Source organism: Carettochelys insculpta, chromosome 2 (genome assembly GCF_033958435.1).
Source record: "Carettochelys insculpta isolate YL-2023 chromosome 2, ASM3395843v1, whole genome shotgun sequence".
NCBI lineage: Eukaryota > Metazoa > Chordata > Testudines > Carettochelyidae > Carettochelys > Carettochelys insculpta.
The window spans coordinates 121,886,853-121,909,373 of record NC_134138.1 but is presented as its reverse complement, the minus strand read 5'-3'; the positions used below and the strand labels follow the sequence as shown (position 1 = coordinate 121,909,373).

Genomic DNA, 22,521 nt, shown 5'->3' with positions numbered 1-22,521 from the left:
CTTTTTGAAAGGACCCTGCCTACTTCAAAGTCCCCTTATTCCCATCTGCTCATAGGAATAGGGGGACTTCGAAGTAGCCAGGGTCCTTTCGAAAAGGAGCCCCGTCTGGATGAACCACATGGCGGCAAGCTGCGTCAATTTCGAAGTGCCGTGGCCACCCGCATGCTAATGAGGTGCTGAATATGTATTTCAGCGCTTCATTAGTAAACTTCAAAATGGCCATTTTGAAGTTTTTGGCTAGTGTAGACACAGCCATTCTGTGAGGAATTGTTATTTCTAAGCCTAGCCAGTCTCTTATCTGAATTTGGGTCTTCATTTTCCCCTGTGGGCCTAACACATGTAGGAAAGAAGGTGGTGAGTGTAAACTAGGATTCGTTCTTCTACAGTGTGTAGAAGCAGCAGCAAAGTTGATTCTTCTCCCTGAGTCTCCAGATTTGAAGACAGTTCAGCAACACTCCCTCCCTCACTGGGCTACGAACAGTTCATTGTTTGTTTACATATGGAGTGAGAGGCTTGGGAATAAGTGCAGCAGTCCTGGAGAAATAAGTCCTGTATTCACCCAAGGTGAAATTTACTCTGGAGAGGCATATCAGCTCCACTTAGGTCCAACTCAGAATAAGGCTGCAACAGTGCACACACACCTTGTGTTGACACACTCAACAGGAGCCACAGTCACCTGTGGAACTGATGCAGCATACATAGCAACAAAGGAAGTATTCAGGATATCACTTCACCTAAATAATCCAGTCTGCAGGGGAGGTCGTTTCTAGGAGTGAAAGAAAAAGCCAGTCACCATACTCAAACCTTAGTCTCTGTCATTTTTCATGGTGATGAGCATCAATGACAGTAGCCATTTTCAGGATATGGATAACTTGTTTCCTGTGAACTGGGTGAGGCTACTACTCATTTCACACAAGGTTCCTCTTTTACGTGTTGGAGGACAGCTGTCTTTGGTCATGAGCAACTTGGGCTGATCATGAACAGATATGAGAGCTCCATCAGAGAGTAGGAACCAACTCTAGCCATTCAAGTCCCCAAAGCTTCCATTTGTAATGCTGGGAAGTGTTAAAGCAAAGCAAAGTGTTCTCTCGCACTAAGGCTGTGTGTGCACGTGCATTCCTCTTTCAAAAGAGGTATGCAAGTGAGGTAAATAAAGTGCAAATGAGGTGCAGATTTGCATATCATTATTTCAAAATAGCTTCTTTCAAAAGAAGAAAGCCAGCATAGACACTGCTCTTTCAAAAGTAAACCCCATCTTCGAAAGAATCCTTCTTCCCATAAAAAAAAAAAAAAAAAAAGGAAAGAAGGAGTCTTTCAAAGATGGGGTTTACTTTCAAAAGAGCAGTGACTACGTTGGCTATTTTGAAATATGCAAACAAGGTGCCTGATATGCAAATCTGCACCAATTTTGCCTTTTTGGTTTACCTCATTTGCATACCTCTTTCGAAAGAGGAATGCAAGTGTAGACACGACTAAATGTTTAACAACATTCCCGTCAGACTATGTTCTAACCTGTATGATCTCTGTAGTCTACAATTCTCTCAATATAATATGACACAGTGCTCCATTTACATCAGTCTGCAGCTCTGAAACCACTGTATGTGACATTTTGGTCTCCTCACAGTCCAGGAATTTGACAAAGAAGTCAAGGCCTCTAATTACAGTGAGAAGTCCACCGCTGGTTGAGCACAAATGTAAATAGACTGGATGCAACAATAGATTTTTATTATATTTAATACAAGTGAATAGATAAGAAGATCTGAAATGTTATAAAGCAATGTACATACTGAATAAATAGCACAGGAGTCATGTCTACATTATATAACACTGTCTAGTATACTTAAAATAAATCCAGTGACACTGGATAAAGTCCATAAAAATGCTATGTTGTCTTCCCTTGTATGAAATTGTTCAAGTATAAAAAAATCCAATACAGTGTAAAATATTAATTCCATTTAGGTAAAGAATAAAAATTGCAAGTATTGCAGTTTCACAGGACAATGTAAAGCAGCATTCTCAAGCAAATGAAAAAACAACCTACATACAGATGTGGAAAAATCACCTGTACTGATGTATTTGAGAGACCTACACAAAAAAAAAAAAAAAATACTGAAGAGAGAAAAGCATGGAACTAGCAATATTTAATGTAAAAACCTAAGTGTTAATGTAAGAGTACCCTCATACAGTGCACATACTGAATTTAAATAAATCCAAGTCAACATATTTAATTGATTAGGTTAATATTTAATATGCTACATCTAAACCTGCTAAATAATTTATGCCATGAGATGAATACATAATTTTACAGTGTCACATCTAAAGTTGCTTTCTTTAGAGCGCAGCATAGTAAAACTTTCAAAATAAATATTTTTAAATAGCATTACAATTAAGGCACAGTATAAATCACATACCATTAACCCTTGAAGAACTGCAATCTCAGTAACAAAAGTTGTCTCGTACTGTATGTTCACTAATAAATATTTTAAATATTCTGAAATAGATACTAAAATTGTACAAAGTACAAATTGTACATAGTTCCCTTAAAACAGTTCTTAAAGGTTTAAATTCAGCAAGCTTATTCCTGCCTTTATTCATAAACCATGAACAGATGCAATAAATAGAAAGAGAAGGCTGTTGTAGTAGGAAAGGGCTGATCCTATTTCAGAATCAGAAGAGCTGACATGAGCAGTTAAAGTTTCCCAAAGTGAAACAGGATGGAGAGAGGGATTAGAAAGTGACAAGCTCATCAAACAAGCACAAGTGATGTGTTCTTTCCAGAACTGTCTGTGTTATTGATTGTCTCTACAGCTGTTGCACCCATTAATTCCACATCACTTGCTCCATAGTTCCACTTATCCAAAGGACAGATAAGAAAATAACTTTGGTGCCTGTCCTCTACTTTACCAACAGGCCATGTTCCTCACAGCTTGTTCGATGCCCATTAATGAGATAGTGAGAAAACATTTTCCCACTAAAAAAAGTTCTATAGGCCATGGTAAAAACTAGAAATGACAATCAGTGCTTTATACATTTCTAAAAAAAAGAATTAAACTTGATACAGGCTACATATTGCTTACTGATTTTTCCCTGGTTCACCTTTTTCAAATAATGATTGGTTTGTTTGTTTTTCACATGTAAAAGGCAGTTTGCTTCCCTGATACTATATATTAAAAAAAGTGTATTTTTTAAAGTTCCATTGCTACTCCTGCCATGCTTTCATGACAGTACATTATAGATTGTTTCTTCTCAATAGATACCTGAAACTGATACACCCCACCTCTTCCTTATAGCAACATGATTTGGATGCATGCCCTATGAAGACAGTAGAATAAAAAAAAATTCTTTAACTTTGCAGTAACATAGCTTTTCTTAAAGCTGCTTAGTTAAATATTAATTGTCTCTTATTAACTACTTATATTGGAAGGCTGGAAAAAAAAAAAAAGAAGAGAAAGAAAGATCTGTCTTTCTTCAGAAGTCCATCTGCTATTGCATGCGGTCTGTTTGCAGCTGTTGTGGCTGGTACTGACCAAAGGCTGCAGCTGCTGCAGCAGCTGTCCCAGGTGCTGCAGCAGTGAGTGGTTGCTGAACTGCATAGCCGTAACCTCCAGCCGTGACATATCCAGTAGCAGCTGGGGATGCTGCATATGGGTACTGGTCATAGGCAGCAGCGGCGGCCGCAGCAGCTGCCGCTGCCGAGTATTGTGCATATGCAGCTCCAGTGTAATCAATGTAAGGTGTGGTGGAGGCAGCAGCTGCTGTAGGTTGGATATGTGGAATTACAACTCCTGGCTGCACAAAAGCCTGTGGATAGACATAATGAGCAGGTATCCTGTTGAAAGATGGAAGACAAAGTTAGAGGACAAAACTTACAATTTGTAAGTGCTATTTCCATATTCAGAACTAAACCAAACTCAATTTAGTTGTTGTTACGACCATAGGGTTGCCACAATAACTAGATGTATTTAACACACCTATCATTTCAATAGCACAAAGGGATGCATTGCTCAAAGGCACAGCATTATGCATGACTTAATAGCATTAAACATAATACCATCAAGCAATATTAAATATGTTCACTTAATCTTTAGATGGGTCAAAATTTGGGATGTCATCTTAAGATACCTGTAAAAAAGGTAAATGTGTTTATTCCAGATCCAAGCGTGTTCATTTGTAAAATCATCTGTAAGTGGCTTTGTTGCCCTAATTCTGATTAATCTCATTATTAGTAAATTCTTTGTCATGAATACTGGCTTTACTGTAATAATTATATTAATTTCATAGTGCAGTCATCAGTTTGCCAGTAGTAGATAATGCAGCTAAACAATTTTTAGTCTGTCTCTTCTGTGTGCCATCACTCCCCACAGAAAAATCTTTTTGTTAAAAAAAAAAAAAAAAAGTTGTATTGTGGCAACCCTACTTAGATTGCTATGCAGACTCAGCACACATTAATTTCTCTGCAACCTCAGTCACCCTGATTAAAAATAAAAAAATAAAAAAACCACAGGCGACAAAGGAGTTTAAAGTTCACAAGTGTGGTAAACACAGCACGAATCACACTTTCCAAACGAACTATAGTGCAGCTCACTCGGTCACAAGAGGCCATTGAGGAGAAGCTACATAGATGCTATTAACATTCATAACAGTGATTCCTAAGTACATGTGCATCACACTGTTGTAAAGGTCATAAGGACACAACGGTCAAACCTGTTTGACTATCAGGCCACTGATGTTCTGTTTTGTGCCAGCTTGTTTATTTCTATGCAAGTCATACAGCATAGAATTTTGGGAGATGGGGGTAGGATTAAATCTAAATAGATCTAGTGTTTAACAAAAGCAAAAACAAGTTTATGGCTCATTAAATAACTGTTTGAACAAAGTCAATAGACACACTTTCCCATTTCCTCCTCCAAAGCAGAGAACTTTGCTTCCTTAATTTATTAGCCCATTACTGAGCTACTTGATATTAGTAGTAATCCTTTCACATCACACAGATATACATACAAATTAATCCCATAATTCCATTTAACATGTAATATTAAAGATATTCTTTGGAGCAGAACAACACCAAGTTCATTATACATTTAATCCCGCCAATCCTGCAACTGAATCCATGAGTAGACTGAAGTCATTGGGGATCTACAGAGCCACAAAAGTCTGCTTTTTGCAGCTTCCATTGCAGAATCAGAGCTTTAGATTTTGCATACAAATTAAAAATATCCATTTCCAGACAAGTCTAAAGACAACTCCAGTCTTTTAGAACAGTATTTACATTGTAAGCATATCTGGAAAATTGCAGCAGTACAATTTACCTCTTCCTCCAGCTTTAAAAGCCAGACAGTTTTTCAAAAAATAACAGTTTTGCTTCTAGTTGTCAATAGTTTGATTAAATGGAACACTTAATTAAAATCATCCCAGATTTTTGAAAAAAAAGCCACTATAAAATCAAAGTGTTAAATTGGACTTACATTATAAAAAAAAAACAACTTAGATCAGTTAAACTCAAACCCAGTAACTATACATTCCTCGTAAGCTAAACACTGCAACTGTAATAACACAACTAAATTATTACATCTTCCATTGTCTAAAATGATTGCAAAAAATTAGAACAAATGACAAAAAGTAGTGACAGTCTGGATTTTTACAACTAAATTGACTGACAATTTACTAATAAAATGTGTTTACAGGTTGAACCTCTCTAATCTGGCACACTCAGAACCTGAACACTGTTGAATGAGAAAATTTTCTTGACCACGGGAAGTCAATATTCTCTACCAGCATTACCCACTCTTCTACTTCTTACTGGGCTGTTGGAGATATTTAGGGGTAAATTATATCTAAATAAAAGCCCAGAACACAGAGCCGGTACTGGTGGCTGGAAACCAAGTTTATGGGATGACAGGAAGCTTGGCCACAGTCATGATAAGTGGTCACCCACGTAACTAAAACCACACCAGACTACAGTTGTTTCTGGATGAAAGAGTGCTTGACTAGAGACGTTCAACCTGTACTGCACTTTTAATTTGATACTGTCCCTTGAGCCATATGTTACCATTTTAGCTCTGCGCAAGGGAAACACACAGTAACTTGTATTTGATATCAACCAGAATATAAAAAAAACCTAGCATAGTTTTTACTTCTGATGTACTACTTTTTAAAAGGATTATAAAACATCCTAGCTTGACTCCATTATTAGTTTAAATAATTTTTCAAGGCCCCTTCCTAAACCCTGATACAGCAAGTCCACTTAACATTCAACAGTCAGTTTAACATCCACTTAGATTCAAATGGGCAGCAGTAATTATGGCTTACATATTACTTTGAGCAGTAATGAGAAAGTAATGCATACTACACTCCAGATCTTTTTCTGTGCAAACACAGATGACGTTACCAAGGATTCCTTAGAACACTTGTACATGTACTTAGCTTTTTAAAAATTAGACTGAAAGATACACGTGTTCCCACTTAAACCCTTGTGACTTGTTTCCTTTAAGCCAAGAAAGAAAACAGGTGTTGAACTATACAATACTATCCCTTTACAACAGCATTTTAGTTTGCATTATCCACAAACCCTGTGCAGGCCCCCTACCATCATGCTGTTTCAGATGTGGTGATTGACAGGGTAAGCTGCAGTGGGGCTATTTTTGATCCATCTGTCATGAGACAAGGGTTTCAAGGAGAGTAAAATGACTTTATAAGGCTAAAGTAAATGTCTGTCTACTGCAAAGGCCAGCCCGCGTACATCTCAATGACACTGCAACACTGCTCTTTAATCTTTTGACCCGTTTCCCACTGTGCTGAAACACCTTAATAAGACAGTTAGGTTTTTTATAAAAGAGTACTACTTTATTTCTGTTATCAGTTATAAAACTGTCCTGTGGGAAGGAAATCCTTTTCGTTTGGAGTGCAATGCTACTTCATTGAAGGGGGAAAAAAAAAGGCAATGTTTAGCACTAAGTAATTTTGGTGTATACAAGTGCTCTTGCCATGGAGTTTAGGTTTTAACCTAACCTAACCTATAGGAATACTTTTGCAAAGTTAGAATGTTGATTAGGTTTAACACTATGGTAACTGTATAAACAAGTATACTACTATAAGTGTTATGCATACACTAAAACAAAAAAGACAGCCCTGGCTGATTTGGAGTAGCTGCAACACAGAAATTCAGTATTAACGGATAGCACTGAATGTTTTAAACATGTAGTTACTGTACTCTGCTTGAGACCTGTTCCTTCTATTCAAGATCTTGTATTGCTGTACTTTATAAGTACAATTAACTAGCAGATTTTATTCAAAGTTAACTATTGAACAGGCTTCTTATACCAGAGCAAAGGTTATACGTGCACACAAAAAAAAAGCTGTAATAATCAAGTGTGTTTCAGGGGGTTAAGTTTGCTCTCAATGCCTTCTGGAAAATATATACATTACATTTTCTTTGACCAGGGCAGTTTCATTCCACAAAATTTTCAAAATTACCAGTTACTTGTTGTTAGAGATATTTTAATTTATCAGCTCCAGTCCTAACTCTCCCTTCCATCCCTTATAATCATTATTAGGATTTTATAATACTTAGAAGTGACTACACCAGTAGCAGTTTGATATCAGCTAATCATTCATGGCTAGCTTGTCCTCTTAGGATCCAATTCTGCTCTCACTGAAGTTGGTGGGAACTTTTCCCTTTACTTCAGGATCAGTCCCTAGGCAAACAGGGGAAAGATCTAATGATTCATATTCTACGTCCACCTCTCCTTTCATTGCATGTCATGTCCCAGTGATAAGTGGTAATTATGCATGCAAAGGAAAAGAAAGTACCTCAATGGAATGAAATGAAGATCTTAAAAAAAAAAAACAACAACCCACTAATTCAAAACAAACAGAATAGCAGCATTTGGTGTTTCAATATACAGCAATACTTCTACGGGGTTACAGAAGGATAAAATAATCACACACTGAGCTCAGAGTCCCTTCTTCCTGTACATTTCTATGCCTGTGGTCAGATTCATCATGCCAGGCCTCACACCTATAAAGTGTCTGGACATAAAAAGGGGGCGAGATCAAGAAATGTTACTTGGGGTGGGAATATTAACTTCTGTAGCATAGGAAAAAGAAACCTGACCTTCAAGTGTTTTATGACCAGGAACTAATCTAGCTTCTCTCTTAGCTAGAGTTAAGCCATGGGGGTACTGTATTTAGCATTAAGCATCCCCTCACTGCATCTGATGTAATGTGATGCTGAAAATAACTGCCTTTTATCTGAAAGGTGGAACTATGACAGATTACTGCTCACAAGAACAAAGTAGAACTTCACTAATTTGTGCTTTGCTAATTAATTCACATGCAAAAATGGCACTCCACTTATTAAGCCACACAAAAATGGCTAGTGCAGCACTGTTCAGAGAGTCCAAATTAATTCCTTTCATGTAGCATGAATTACATTTACTAGTAGTCACAGAAAAAAATGGGAATTTCCAGTCTGGTTCGATGGAGCCCTGGTATCACCTTAAAATACTACCTTTTACTGAAAAAGTCTACCCCTTTTAGCAAACCTGAACATTATAATATGTGAAGAAATGAGCTGTTACACAACCCAGTCTGTTCTCCTTTGTCATACAGTCATTACTCCCCTCTCCTCAGCCTTAACTTGATCCCTTAAAAATATATGCATAGATCAAAGTAAGAGTTTATTGGAAGTGCATCTTTTGAGCATGAAGTTAGATTTATAATTGCTTGTAGCTGGAGGGAACAGACAAGAGACAAAGAACAAGGATAACACACATATACTGGATTCTGCCCTCTTTGCAGAATGTGTCTCTAACCCAGATTGGTATACAGTGTGTTACAAAAGGCTGAAGGACTGGAGAAGAGAATCCATTTTTTAAAGTCTTGTAAGCAGTATATAGTCCCAGTTCTTCCTTTCTAGCTATGCTGGACGAGCTCTTCCGCTTTTCCTCATGGCTATTCCCTCAGCATTCCACTGGCTCCTCTTTATAAACCTGATTTCATGGCCTTCTCAGTAACCCCTCCTCCTCCGCTCACTAGTGTGAACATAAAATTATTATATATTCTTCACACAGTTTCCCTATCCTTTCTTCACAAATGTTAAGAAACATTTCCCTTCAACAAAGCCAGTAAGACACAGTTTGGGATAGCAAAAGTTTGGGTTTCTTTCCCCTCCTCCCCCCCGGTAAGTGAGCTTCAGGTACATTTTCAAAATGAGTTTCCTGATTTTTTTTTAAATTACGTTTACCAGAAAAATCACTAAACCACTTTACTACGAGATAAGATGTTGTATGTGAAGTTTCTGAAAGACTGATTTCCCATCCCCACACCTTTTCCGAAAGGAAAATGACCACCTAAAAACTAGATTCAGCTTTAACTATGAGGTAGCTACTGCCATTTCATAATACCAAGATACAGTATCTTAAATCTATTCTTGTCAAGTAATTGAATAAAGTACATTCTTTGATGCATTCTCCCTGCTTTGTTAGATTATTCATTAATTAGCAAAAAATTCATTATATTGCAGTGACCCAGTGTGAATTAGTGAGGTGGCATGGGATGGAAAATTTAAGCAGACTTCACCTCCTAATTTTAGGTCTATAAAAAGCAAGTGTTAGAAGTACTTAGGAATAGTACACTTGTATATTTGTCAAAAAGGAAACGCAATATGTATTAAAGTCTGATGGAGAAGTTAAAGACTGGAATTAGAAAGCCCAAGTGGAAGCACAATGTTAATCAAAATAGCTCCACACCCCTTTGTAACCCTCTCAAGGAACAAAAACCAAGAACTATAAACATGCAAGCAGTATGTTGATTTTCTTTATAAAAAAAATCAAGATGTCACACAATTTAGCACTCAATACAAAATACGATTATGGTTAAAAAAAAAAAGAAAAGTCACAGGCTACAGCTTGAAAGCAAGAAAAAAAAAAGTCCCTTTGCTCCCCATGGCAAAGTCAGCACTCCTCAACAACAAAAACAAAATTAAGAGACCCCAAAAAACTTTCACTACAGCTCTTTCAATTAAATAAAAGCACACAGTTTAGCTATCAACACCACTTCATTTCTGTAAAAAATAAAAAAAGCACACGGAGGTCTACTGACTATGAAAAAAACATACATGCATCGTTAATCACCATTTTAGCTTGTTTGTGTTTGAGTCTACTGGTTACAGAGTATAATTCCAAACAGAACTATTCCACCTCTTATCATCATATCCTTCTGATCAGTTATCTTAACTGTAAACGATCCCTGTCAGATTAGAAAGAGATAAATAACATTGAGTCAAGCTGGGAAAAAAATAAATAAATGGGGGGGGCATAGCAGTCTTATGTAAAGTTATACCTCCTTCTTTTATCAGAGGGTAATACAGATCTGATCCACTTGGATTGAGAGGGCCGCATACTTTGTATGCGCAACTCGACTCTGCTATGGTCTTTAGAGCATTACCAAAGAGAGCATAATTACTAGGTGTATGTTTTTAAGTCTGGAAATGTGAAGGGCATCATTGTAAAAATCAGTGACAGTACTGTGAGAGGCCATCCAAGGTTATACTTTGTTGGTGGACCTGTTTTATAGACTTACCCAAAAGGCCTCTGTATGAGTGCTGGATGAAGATGCTGAACACCAAAGGCAAAACCTACCAACAAAACACATCACATTCTCTATATGAGTATTTCATCAGCTGTTGGTTTATGCTTCACACACAATAACCTTCACTAACAAGTACCATTACAGATGTTCAAAAGCGCAAAGAACCACAGGTTACTGAATGTTAAAAGAAAATTATCCAAAGCATTCAATTGAAACCAAGATCTTGACTCCTGCCAATGTTCAAAAAGACAATTTATTTGACAACAACAAGGAGAATTTCACTGAACTGGTATTCAAAGACAAAAAGTTCTCTAGCAGCAAAGTCTAGTGCTAGTCTAAGAATTATAGCTGGATTGCCAGTACGTGCATATTGGTAGTGTCAGGCTTTACAGGGAGCCATTACTGCAAATGTAAGAGTAGAATTTGACTCATGCTGTAATATACACTCAATTCTTACTTCCTGGAATAAACTGAAATATTCATAGTGGGCCTGATTACAAGCCCCCTAGTCAAACAAACAGACCCATAACTTCAGTGGGAATACTCAGGTGCCTGAGTACACCAATGCTTCTGAAGAAGTGGGACTTTGCCCATGAAATCTTATGCTCCAAAATATCTGTTAGCCTATAAAGGTGCCACAGGACTTCCTGTTGTTTTTGTGGATACAGGCTAACATGGCTACCCTTCTGTTGCTGAGTGAATACTTAGTCCCCTGAATAGTCGTCCTGAAGTTAATGGCTCTACTCATGTGACTAACTGCCCATCAATGTCAGTAAGGAGTTCACAGTCTGGGCCCTTGAAAATATGAACATTAACACACCACTATATTCCCATTTATTTTGCTGTAAAGCTGTAGTACTGAACCTGGCATGAAATCTGCTTGTGAGTTTTGGATCAGATCCAGCTTTGGGATGAATCCACTCCTTTTCTTCATCCAGTGGAATAGATCAGGGATGTACAAATGGGGGGGGGCCCCACATGAGGTCTGTGAAATTTCATAACAAGGCCACAGCATGATAGGCTGCTGGGTCTTAGGCTCAGCCATCTCATTAAAATATGTTACTGCTTTTATGCATATGCATTCACATTTATATACCAAAAAGTTTTTACATTCTACAAACTTATTTTCTTATTCATGCCAAAAGGGTTTTTTTTTTCCCGCCCCGTATGAACATAACTGAAAGTTCCATCAGCTTGGATTATATTTGACAGGTTGAGGGGCTCTGCTAATTGCAGGGACAAAAACTGGGGCCCGAGGTAAAAAAAATTTGCTCACTGACGCAGTAGATTTAATGTTTTATACATTTCCATTGAGACTGTTTATATTAATAAGACTGGGCACATCTAGCAGTTCCTGTATTCTTGTCATAATCTTTTACCTTAATTGTACTGTTTGAGTTTGTTAGTTCATTCATAATACAGGGTCCATTAAAATGGAAATTCCATATGGTGGAAATTCAAAGGGGACATCATTCCATCCCCCTTATATATATTTTATTATATATGTATGCATGTATGTATGTATGCATGCGTGTGTGTGTATATATACACACACACACACACACACACACACACACACACCCCTCTAATTTTTTTTACATATAACTTTTTGATTATAAATTAACATACTACATTTAAAAAAATCTTGCTGGAAATGCCACCATTTACTTGTGTAGTTTTTTTTTTTTTTTTTTAAATTTTAACTCAGACTGAAGTTTTGTTTTTCTCAGAAACTTTGTTGAAAGGCAAAGCTGGGGGAAGAGCAAAAAAGAGGCTTTCCTCACCTGGTTGCATTATCCTTGGTTTTGCTCCCAGGTATGCCAGGTTCACATTGGCCTTCCTGCCATCAATGATAGGATTGGGATCTTTGCAGGCTCTTTCAGCAGCAGCTCTATCAGCCATGGTGACCTTAACAATATACAAAGCCATGAATTAAACCACTTTTCTATTGAAAAAGAAGCAGAATTCATCCTCCCTGGAAAACTACCAGCTCCTCCCCTGGGTGCCCTTCCTCCCACAAAAAGATAGTATGAAAAATATAAATCCTCTCTAGATGTTTTTGGTACATAACTAATGGGCTTGCTTGAGTAATTAAAATAAATCCAGCTTGTTTACATGAAGACACTTGAACTTTAAGACAAATTAACTAAAGTCCTGAAGTTAAAATGTATTAGTTAAAAGTAAGTTAAATCCCCTTGTGGATGCTCTTATTGGAAAATAAAGGAGCCTGGGTTGTATAGCCTAAAACTCATTGAAGTACAAAAGACACCATCTTCCTTTCCTTTGTTCTGTGGTGGATTGGTAAACAGACACAGAAATCAGGTTATTTTAAGCTTCTAGCTTGCTGAAGTAGAACACAAAGGGCGTGTGCATGTACAGGAGTCCCCTGTACTACTCCAGATAAAACTTCTAAGTCATATCAGCCAACAACCAGCTAAACCAATTTGTGGCCCAAAATCTTCAAGGAACTTTCCACGTGCAAACTAGGATCCAAATCCTCTTCATCTTTCTCCCTCCCAGTAACTCCTCAAACCAAAGTAACCCCCACCCCAGCAGTCAAGCACTTTATCTAGAGCTTCAGCCTGGATATGTGGGTGCAGCATGCTGGCCTTTGCCTCACAAGAAGTTTCTGTCCTGTTTCACCTGTCTTTGCATCCCCCAGAGGTCACCACGCCGGCTTTCCAACTTGTTTTAGGTTCCCCCCAAAGTGGCCAGATTCCCCCCTACCTCTTCACGCACAAAGCGGAGCCACGCTAAAAATGATGCAAAGTGGCCACGGATGCCACCTCTTCCCACCCCTAATCTGCAGCAAATTCCCACCCGCTGGCTGCAAACGCAAGTTTGCAGGAGTAGCGGCAACTACCCCCCTCACCCGCCCTCCCAAGAAACACCTCCCCAGGACTTACAAATCCGTATCCCCGCGACTTGCCCGTCTGCCTGTCGGTGATGACTACGGCTTCCTCGATCTCCCCGAACACCTCGAAGTACTTGCGCAGGCTGGAGTCGGTGGTGTGGTAGGGCAGGCCCCCGACAAAAATCTTGGTGTAAGTGGTGTCCTTCTGGGTCGTGTGCATCTTCCGCGCCTTTCCCTGGCCCTGCCAGCCGGACAGCCCTATGCAAACCAGCGGGGACAGGAGAGTGAGCCTGGGTGCGTTTACAGGTGGCGGGAGGGGGGTTAGTCCAGAGTCAGACCCCTTTCGCAGCTACAGTGCGTTCCCTTGTGCAAACCGCTCTGCTGCCGCTGCCGCCTCCTCCTCTTCGCAGGGAGGGCGCCCCGCAGCTCGCAGCAGTTTTGAGGTAGGTGCTCGAGGGAGGAGGGGGGGAAGCCGAGGGGTGCCCAGGCTGGCGGAGGCAGCAGCTACTGGAGAGAAACGCAGGGCCCGGACGCAAACTGAGCGTCTTTTCCCTCTTGGCTTTTCCCTAATAGCCGGGGCAGCCTGGGCTCCTCCGCCTCCCTCCCAAGGGGCGGGCCCTTCGGCGGCTATTGGCCAGCTCGGCCGCTGGAGCTGGCGCGCAGCTGTTCGGAACAGCTGGGGGCCTGATTCGCTTCCCGGGGGGGGAACCAGGACCCGCGAGAAGCGCCGCACGCTCCGGTTTCTGCCTCAGTTCAGGGTAGGAGCGGGAGGCGGATTCTCCCGGCTTGGTGTGAGGGGGCTGGGCTTGTGGAAGTCGCTAGCACACCCCCTAGGGTGAGGTTCAGACTGCTGCAGCTGCTGCTGTCCTACAGCATTGTCCTTGCTGCCTCTCCCCGGGGCTGGAGCTGGTAGAGCTGCTTTCTTCCTCTGTCCTGTTCCCTGGCCCCCTCTTCCTAGCCGCCCCGCGGGAGAGAGGGGGAGACCGAGGGGAGCAACAGTAGCCCCAGGAGTGGCTGCCACAGAGCTTCTGGGTTTGCGCTGCAGGTAGAGGAATTGGAGGCAGGGGACGGGTGGGAGAGGAGAGTAGAAGTAAGGGAGAGAAAGGTGAGTAAAAGGCAGTGGTGCACCAGGATAGAACTGTTACACCTAAGTACTCCCCTCTGCTCCCCCACCCCCATCCTTCTCTGCTCATTTACCCCTTGGGCCTTTTTCTCTGAACCCATCCCCAACTATAAATAGAAGTCAGCTGTCCATGTGCAAGTGGGACTTCATTGTCACATTTATGTCTCTTTACAGCTTCCCTTACCAAAGTAACTGCAGGCCCTGCAAGTTTAAAGGACATAGTTTACCCGCAGAGTTCCTTTAGCCCTTACATTGTGCAGGCCCTTTCACAGAAGAAAGTCCTATTGCCCAGCTGCACCACTAGACCCTCCCCTCATGCATTTTTTTTCAAAATGCTCTCTTCCATGAATGAGAGAGACTGTTTTTGTAGTCCATGATCTGCAGTTTGAGAAGTCTCCTTCCTCCCCTCTACAGCAGTCAGGAGTTCATGGTTAAGCCAGTTGGAAATAGTCCTGGCTGTTTCCTGATTCAAAATATTAATAAACTTCCCAAGTATGGAATTTGTTTATCCCTATACCTGTTAGCGTGTTTTCTAGCTCCTTCATATGTTTACCTTAAAAGGATAGGTGCAGTACCTTTGTGGCAGCACCTTTCACTTCTAGAAATATCACACACACACACACACAGTTATTCTATGAGTTTCTTTTTGAGTTAGAAATAACTGTAGTTTAAAGAAGAAAACTCAGCATAGACAGATATGCAGAACTGGAACATTCAAATGTGTTGAAAAGCATTCCAGAAGAGCCAGTATATTGTTGTTCTAGTGAATCCTAGCATCACTTAGTCAAAATGGAGTCTATGTTGACCCAGTCATGAACTAATCATCTGATCATGAATAAATTGTTTGAGCTGACTGGGCCTATTTAAAAAAAGCTTCTTCCTAGATGCATTTGTCTAAAGCAAGAAAATAATTTTCAGCAGCTTTTAAGTTAGAGGAACATGATGATTCCTGGTGTGAGATTTTTCTTTGTATAGTTCAAGCATCCCTATCAATGTGGAACGTTACTCAGTGCTCTAAGACCCATACTCAAACTTCTCAAGTTGTACATTTCAAGTTGGGTTGACTTCTAGGTTTGTCGAGTTCTTTGTAGGTGACATTTTTGAATTACGGGACCCTATTGTGATACCCTCTTTTTTTTCCTTCCCTGCAAGCACAATTCCTTGCAGGTGCTAGAGGGGAAATCTGCTTAAAAATGGACATCATAAACCCCAGGGCTTGGCACATTCAAGTTTTTATACCTGTGCCATGTTCCATTGATTTCCATGCCCCTTCACATAGAAGGAGTCTGTCCTAATCTCTTCACTTATTTGAGGACATGAGGTGGAACTCATGAAGGCATCGCAATGCTGAGTCACAGTGCTTAACTTTCAGCCCTAAGAAAAATCACAGGAACTACATGGTGATCCGCAAAGCTGAGTTTGTCACCTAGCCTCTCTGTACAATGAGTTGATGTCGGCATTTTTATTTTGCAACCAGGGCTCCAATGCTTCAATCACTCTTGCACCTGTTTAGCTTTAAACATGTGAGTTATCCCATTCAAATTGTAAGTGAGGTGTAAACTGGTATTAACAAGACTGCTCACACCGATGCTAAAGTTAAGCACATATGTGGTTTCAGGATCTAGGCCTCAATTACCACTTGCAAATACCAAGCAAAGAGAAAAGTACCATGGGTTAACCTTAATATAGGAATGAAATGCAGCAATACTGTCACACTGACTTATACAACATAATAAAAATTACTTTTGATGGGTACAAGATTGAACAGTCTCCCATTGGTTGATGTGGCTATGCAATGGTGATGGAATGGGGTAAATACCCTCTTACAGTACATTTTCCATGGTATAACATTTAATAGAACAAAGCACACCAGGGAAAATGTTAAGTCAAGTCCTGCTCAGAAAGTTCCCTCTCAAATTCCACACTAGATTGTTTGTTTTTCTTTTAGTAGGTCACAGTAGTTTTACTAGGGAAGACTTGACCCAAAACAAATGTCATATGGGAATGAATTATTTTGAGATGCATTGGAAAGAACTGTAACAGAAACACTTCCACCAATAAAATGCTTTTTATAGTATTTTGCTGTCTTGAGTCAATGAACTCATGTTTAGAAAGATCAGCTGTTTATGGTGCGTTTAAAGTTATAACCAGAGCTGCTGACCATCCATGACAGGAAGTGGCTAACCTGCACCCACTAAACATCTACCACAAGTTAAAACTAGGTCTCCTGGAGGCAAGTTCTCTCTCATGCCCTTGTCTAGATCAGGAAACATGTAAGTAAATCCAAGGAGAGAGGTGACATTTATTAATTCTGGGGAAGGGGGATTCAAGATCTGTTTACCTAGGCAGTATTTGTTAAATCATGCTCCTAGAAAGCTAGCATAGCTGCTTTTTGTTATAAGTCTAAATACATAAAGATAGCAGGGGAGGGGACCAGTTTCCTGAACAGTTAGTTTTTGATATTTCTTCTTTCTTGAGAAGCAATCACTTCCAACCTGGGCTCAGATGAGTTCTTGTTTTCTCTGTAATTCTTACCAGGAGAGGACACATTTGTTGGAACCCCCTCACTGAGGTATAGGTTTTAACTGTTTCTTTACCCATGACTAGATCAGAGTCCACTGCAATAAAAGACCCTTGGCATGGCGGCCACCCATGGCTGGCCCAGGACAGCTGATTCAGGCTTACAAGGTTCAGGCTTCAGGGCTATAAAATTGCAGTGTAGATGTTTGGAGTTGGACCGTGGTCTTAGACCACACAAGAGGAGGAGGGTCCGGTGCCTGAGCTTGAACAGCTACCCTGCTATTTTCAGCTCTGTGAGAATGAGTCAGCTGACCAAAGCTGTGAAACTCAGTGCAGTGGATATTTATCACAGTGTAGACTTACCCTATGTGCCTTCCATACAGAGATCCAGCTGAACAGGGTAGTTTTGAATTTTTCTCTTTCCTGGAGCTAACAAGTTTGCATATAATGGTGTTTTTATGCTTTTATGTGAAGATTGGAGACACTGACCATTACCAGCTTTTTGTTTCCATCAATCACACGCTAGCTCTGGGTGCATAACGAACAAGTGCAGCAGCATCCTGTCTAAAAGAGTCACCTAGTGACAGAACTGAACAGGAAATTCCAAACTGATCACAACTGAATTGGAAAAGGATGGTTCTGATCATAGTCTGATCAGCAGTATAAAGTAAGCCATAAAATTTCACCACATGATTCCTAATTTAAGGATACTATAGTTTTCTCACGTGCAATAAGGACTTCCTGTGCAGGTTTAAAACCAGGATCTTTGGTTCCATAAATTGCAATCAGCTCAATCATTAAGCCAGATATTAAGATATTGTTTATGAGGATTCTTCTACAGAGAAATTCAGCTGGGTTTAAGCTTCTCTTAAGCAAGGAAACAATCATTTGAGGTGCACTTGTTCTCTGTTTTCTCATAGAGCCACCAGAAGTATATTTCACATCATGTGAACTAAAGAACAGAGATCTCTGGGATGTATTGAAAGGCAGAACCAAGCCTTGTGAGTTTTGGATTTTTGAAGCCATTTCACACCACCCATATTTTTGGGAAAAACAGTAAGTGATGTCCACCCTTAGCCAACTTAATGTTAATTTTTTAAAATTGATACTGTTAACATGAAAATAATGTCATCACCTAAAACCCTTTAAATATTGACTAATACACTTTATTTTAATAATTCATTCTGCAGAAACTGGTAACTCTTATTTTCATAATAGCCAGTATACAAAAGTATATGTATTATTAAAAAAACCCCTAATATGTATTATTTTGATCAGGCCTGCTGACTGGGGTGGGGGCTGGAGGAGAGGGAAGTTGCATTTCAAAGGGGTCTGGAGCTCCAACCACTGCCCAAGTAGCAGTGGTGGCAGCCAAAGCACCAGGCCCCTTTAAAACACCATGGAGCACTGTGCCACCGCTCTATCCACGGCTCTGAGGGAGCATGGGGAGCCAAGCCCTCCGGGCCTGCGGTGACTGTTGGAGCCGCTGATTTTGATTCATTCTAATACAGCTATTAAACATTTAATTATATGTGTATTGATTAAAGTCGGTATTTTCTCTGAAAATTGTAATAATTGTTGCATGGACACATACAAACTACAGTATATTAATGTGCTAATTGTTAACAAAATGTAACTGTGTAAAGCTATTTAACCTTATGGGCTCTGTTATACAGGAGTTCAGAGTCGATCGGGGTCAGCAATCCCTGGCACAGGTGCCAAGACCGGCACACAAGTCAATTTTCATCAGCATACAAGGAGGGAGCTCAGCCCCATCTCTTCTCTCCCATGCAGCTGAGAGCTTGCGTAAAGCTATGCAGCCTGTGAATTAACAAAAGACCAGCAAATTCTACCACCCACCACATAAACGGTAAAGTTCCGATTCTTTATTTATTTATTAATGGAGCTGTTGTATGAAGGGTTATTAGTGACTTCAAAAAGTATCACTGACACCCAGACTGAACGTAGATGTCAAAAGGTCACATTTTGGCATGCTGCCTCAGAAAGGTTGTGACCTCTGGACTAGATGATGTCAATGATCTCTTTCAGCTTTATAATTTATGGAGAGAAATCTGAATTTGGGCTAGTACATTCTCAGGAGCAAATGGGCTGGACATTGGAACTTCTACCCAGATAACCTAACCACAGGGTTACAGAATCAGACACACTTGATCTTTTTCTTGGGCTGAATAGCTCTTCGTATGACTGCAGTGGAACAGATTCATCAGTAGAGATGAAGTGAGTGCTGCATCACCTGGGAGCTAGGATTTGGGGTGAGAGGAGTGTCTCCCTTCTCCTCTAGTAGAGGGGCTAGGTTGCCCATCTCCTATTGGCTAGTTGAGGTGGTTCCCTGACTGGAGTACTGGCTTTCATGGATCATGTGATAAGGCACCTATCATTTCCCATAGATTGTATAACGAGTCTGGGCACCTGACTCAGGTTGTGTGGATCAGTGTTATATGCCTGTGAGTGTAACACCTAACTTAGGTGTCTAAAAACACAGGATGTTGCAACTTCTTTTTGGATTTGGGCCACCCTTTGTGTTTGTCTTGTCCTGACTAGTTCCCTCCCTCATGAGGGCTATGTTCTTAAAGAACTTTTTTCTCCCAGCATGCCTTTTTGTGACTGGCTCTTTAAATCTGGCAGAACCATAGTCCTTCCCTCCCTAAAATAGCCATTTTGAAATTGACTTCTGCTTCCAGAGATTTTCCTATTTGGTATGTATTCTGTGTGCCTGTTGATTTTCCTTTCATATTTCCAAGGAGAATTGCATGTTTTCATAGTATGACACAAAACAACAACATTATCAGAGACAGAAACATAGACCATGGAAGGAGTAGAAGTTCATTAATTTCACTTTAATGGGTATATACCTTGGGTAATAATTAGTCTTAATAGTAGTAATGTGGGGGCTAAGCTCATGGAAACTAATGGGGCTGCACACACACAGCAGCGGAGTTTAATCTTTGGTGTGGAATGTACTTAGGAGATTATGTGCCATCGTGACAATGATGCAATGCAAATATTTCGTAGTGTGTCCTCTATGTGTTGTGGGGCCCAGGCACCACTAAGAGTGTCTGGGTAAATCACCTTAATGGAAAAATCTTTCATCAATAGTGTAAATACATCGCATCATACATAATTTTGCATGCACACCAAAATGGAGGCCACTTAGCCTACTTTTGAGCTCATTCTTTTTAACTCTGCTGACTAACTGTCTCGTTGATGCAGTTTGTTCATGAATCAAGACTTCTGATTTTAGATTTGAAATAATAAACACCAATAAAACATTCCTTGTTAAAAACACTAACTGAATGTTTATTCAGTGAACACCAGAAAAACACTGGAGACAGTTACTTGTAATCAAAGTTTGTCTACAATAGAGATCAGTAACGTGGCCTATGAGAGTGTATTGGGTCCTGTAGAGCCAGTTGGTGTTCACTAAAATTTCCCGAATGCACTTGACTGTTTGAAACACTAGTACTTTAAAACACACTAGGTAACATTCCAGAGATTACTTGTTGCAGTGTATGTTACTATAATGAGTAACGTATCAATATACATTATTAATTACGGTATGTACAGAGATACCTGAAAACCCCTGATTTTTCTGCGTAAACATCATTTTACATTGCTACTGTTAAACCCTGAAACATGAAATTAATAAACTCTGAAAAACAAATTTGCACTAAAGTGAGACCAGAATTAGACTCAAAGACTGAGGTTGCTATTTGATGGGTGAGTACTTGGAATCTTTGCCAAAGTCTTTAATAGTTGAAAGTAAATATCAGTTGAAGTTAATGATGAAATAATCGTAAGAATCTAGTTCATAGTAATGAAGTACTTCTCAAGGAACTTTGCTTTCAGTGGACTTTTTGGTGTTTTGTGTTCTTGTCCCTTCTCTGGCTGTAGGAAACTCTGTTCAAGAGGTATGCATGCACTTTTTTTTTTCTTTTGGGGGTGGGGAGGTAGCACGGGACAATGAGCGAGGCTTGGTTTGCCACACTCTGTATCTCTATCTGTTCAACTATGTTGCAGGAAATGCAATATTCAGTTTCTCTTGCTGTAACTTACAGCAGTGTTCTGTGGGTTAATTAGTTATTGTTATATCTGTTCCTTGAGAATTTATAGTGCTGAGAATTGTTAGGAATCATGGCTGTAAAAACATTCAGGAAAAACATCCCAAAAAAGAACTGAAGATTCCATGTAGTAATTGCTCCCAGAGAGCCATTCAGGGAATCTGAGGAGTCAAAGCTTTGTTTTTTTGCCTGGCAGGTGAAGCTCTGAGGTTCTTTATTGTCACACAGATTCTGTACAAAGGAGTGGAAGCCTAGGCACGCCATTTTAAACCGTATGGTCTATTTAGACTAAGGATTTGCTAGGTAAAAGGTGCATAGGAATAGGTTCTGGAACTCTGAGGTTGAGGGGTGCTGTGGTGTGAGGCCTGATCTTTACATCTATATCTATGCTCTCAGCACCTGCATTATATAGTTTGCTCCTACACACACCTCTGTGTGTTATTTGCTTGAGGAAACAGCACTCATTTACATCTTAGAAGTACAGGGTAATCAGGTGTCTGGTTTTTGACTGGAATGCCTGGTCAAAAAGGGACTTTGGTGTGGCACTGACTGGGCTGCTAACAATGTGGTTGGTGGCACAGTGAGGCTAAGGCAGGCTCCCTGTCTGCCCTGGCTCTTCTCAGCTTCTGGAAACAGCCCGCATGTTTGGCTCCTAGGTGCTGGAGTGGCCATGGAGGCTCCACATGCTGCCCTTGCCATGAACTCCCACTGCTGGAAACTACAGCCAGTGGGCGTTGCAGTGGTGGTACCTGTGGGGTGGGCAGTAGACATTACCTCCAGCCTCTACCTTGGGATCGTAGGCACATGCTGTCTGCTTCCGGGAGTTGCCTGAGATAAGTGCTGCCCAGTCGGCACTTGTGTCCCAAACCCCCTCCTTCACTCCAAGTACTTGCTCCAGCCTGATCCTCTCACATCCCAAGTCCCTCGTTCGCAGTCCCACTGGAGAGCCTGTAGTCCCACCTGCATCCCAACCCCCTGCCCCAGAACTGAGGCCCCTCCCATACTCCGACCCCTTGCCACAGCCTGCATCCCCAATCCATCTTCCCCAGCCCCACCCCAGAGGCTGAACCCCCAGCTGGAGTCTACTTCCCTCTCACACCTGAACCTAGTGAAAGTGATGGAAGGCAGGAGACCAACAATGAAAGGCGGAGAGGGCCCTCTCAGAAGGGATAAGGTGAGGGGTGGGGCTGCAGAGCAGGGGCATGGCAAGGATGTTCGGTCTTGTGTGATTAGAAACCTAGCACCCCTACATAAATGAACAAATTACTCTGAAGAAATTACTGACTCCACCCCACAGATTTGTGTGCTATGTGGGGAAAATGATCTGCAAGGACCTGGATTCTGATACTGTTCAG

At 40.6% G+C, this 22,521-nt stretch overlaps 1 protein-coding gene and 1 long non-coding RNA gene across 8 annotated transcripts in view; one reads left to right on the top strand and one right to left on the bottom strand.

The window, feature by feature from the left end:
• Positions 1-22,521, top strand: part of LOC142009497 (uncharacterized) — a 138,233-nt gene that overhangs the window by 36,024 nt on the left and 79,688 nt on the right. For all 3 annotated transcript variants that reach the window (XR_012644492.1, XR_012644494.1, XR_012644493.1), the window contains 2 exons: positions 18,008-18,143; positions 18,764-18,957. This is a non-coding gene — a long non-coding RNA (uncharacterized LOC142009497). The remainder of the gene's footprint in view (positions 1-18,007; positions 18,144-18,763; positions 18,958-22,521) is intronic.
• RBM24 (RNA binding motif protein 24) lies at positions 1,709-14,011 on the bottom strand. 5 transcript variants are annotated; one of them, XR_012644491.1, is made up of 6 exons: positions 13,497-14,011; positions 12,375-12,498; positions 10,582-10,636; positions 10,118-10,248; positions 4,705-4,817; positions 3,783-3,829 (listed from the first exon to the last, which is right to left on the bottom strand). XR_012644491.1 is itself a non-coding variant. In XM_074987652.1 (4 exons), the coding sequence occupies exons 1-4, from the start codon at positions 13,662-13,664 to the stop codon at positions 3,484-3,486; spliced, it is 693 nt and encodes a 230-aa protein (XP_074843753.1). In that variant the 5' UTR covers positions 13,665-14,007; the 3' UTR covers positions 1,709-3,483. The 5 variants fall into 5 exon arrangements, 1 of the variants encoding a protein (XP_074843753.1); XR_012644490.1 differs by having other exon boundaries at positions 10,134-10,248; XR_012644489.1 differs by lacking the exon at positions 4,705-4,817.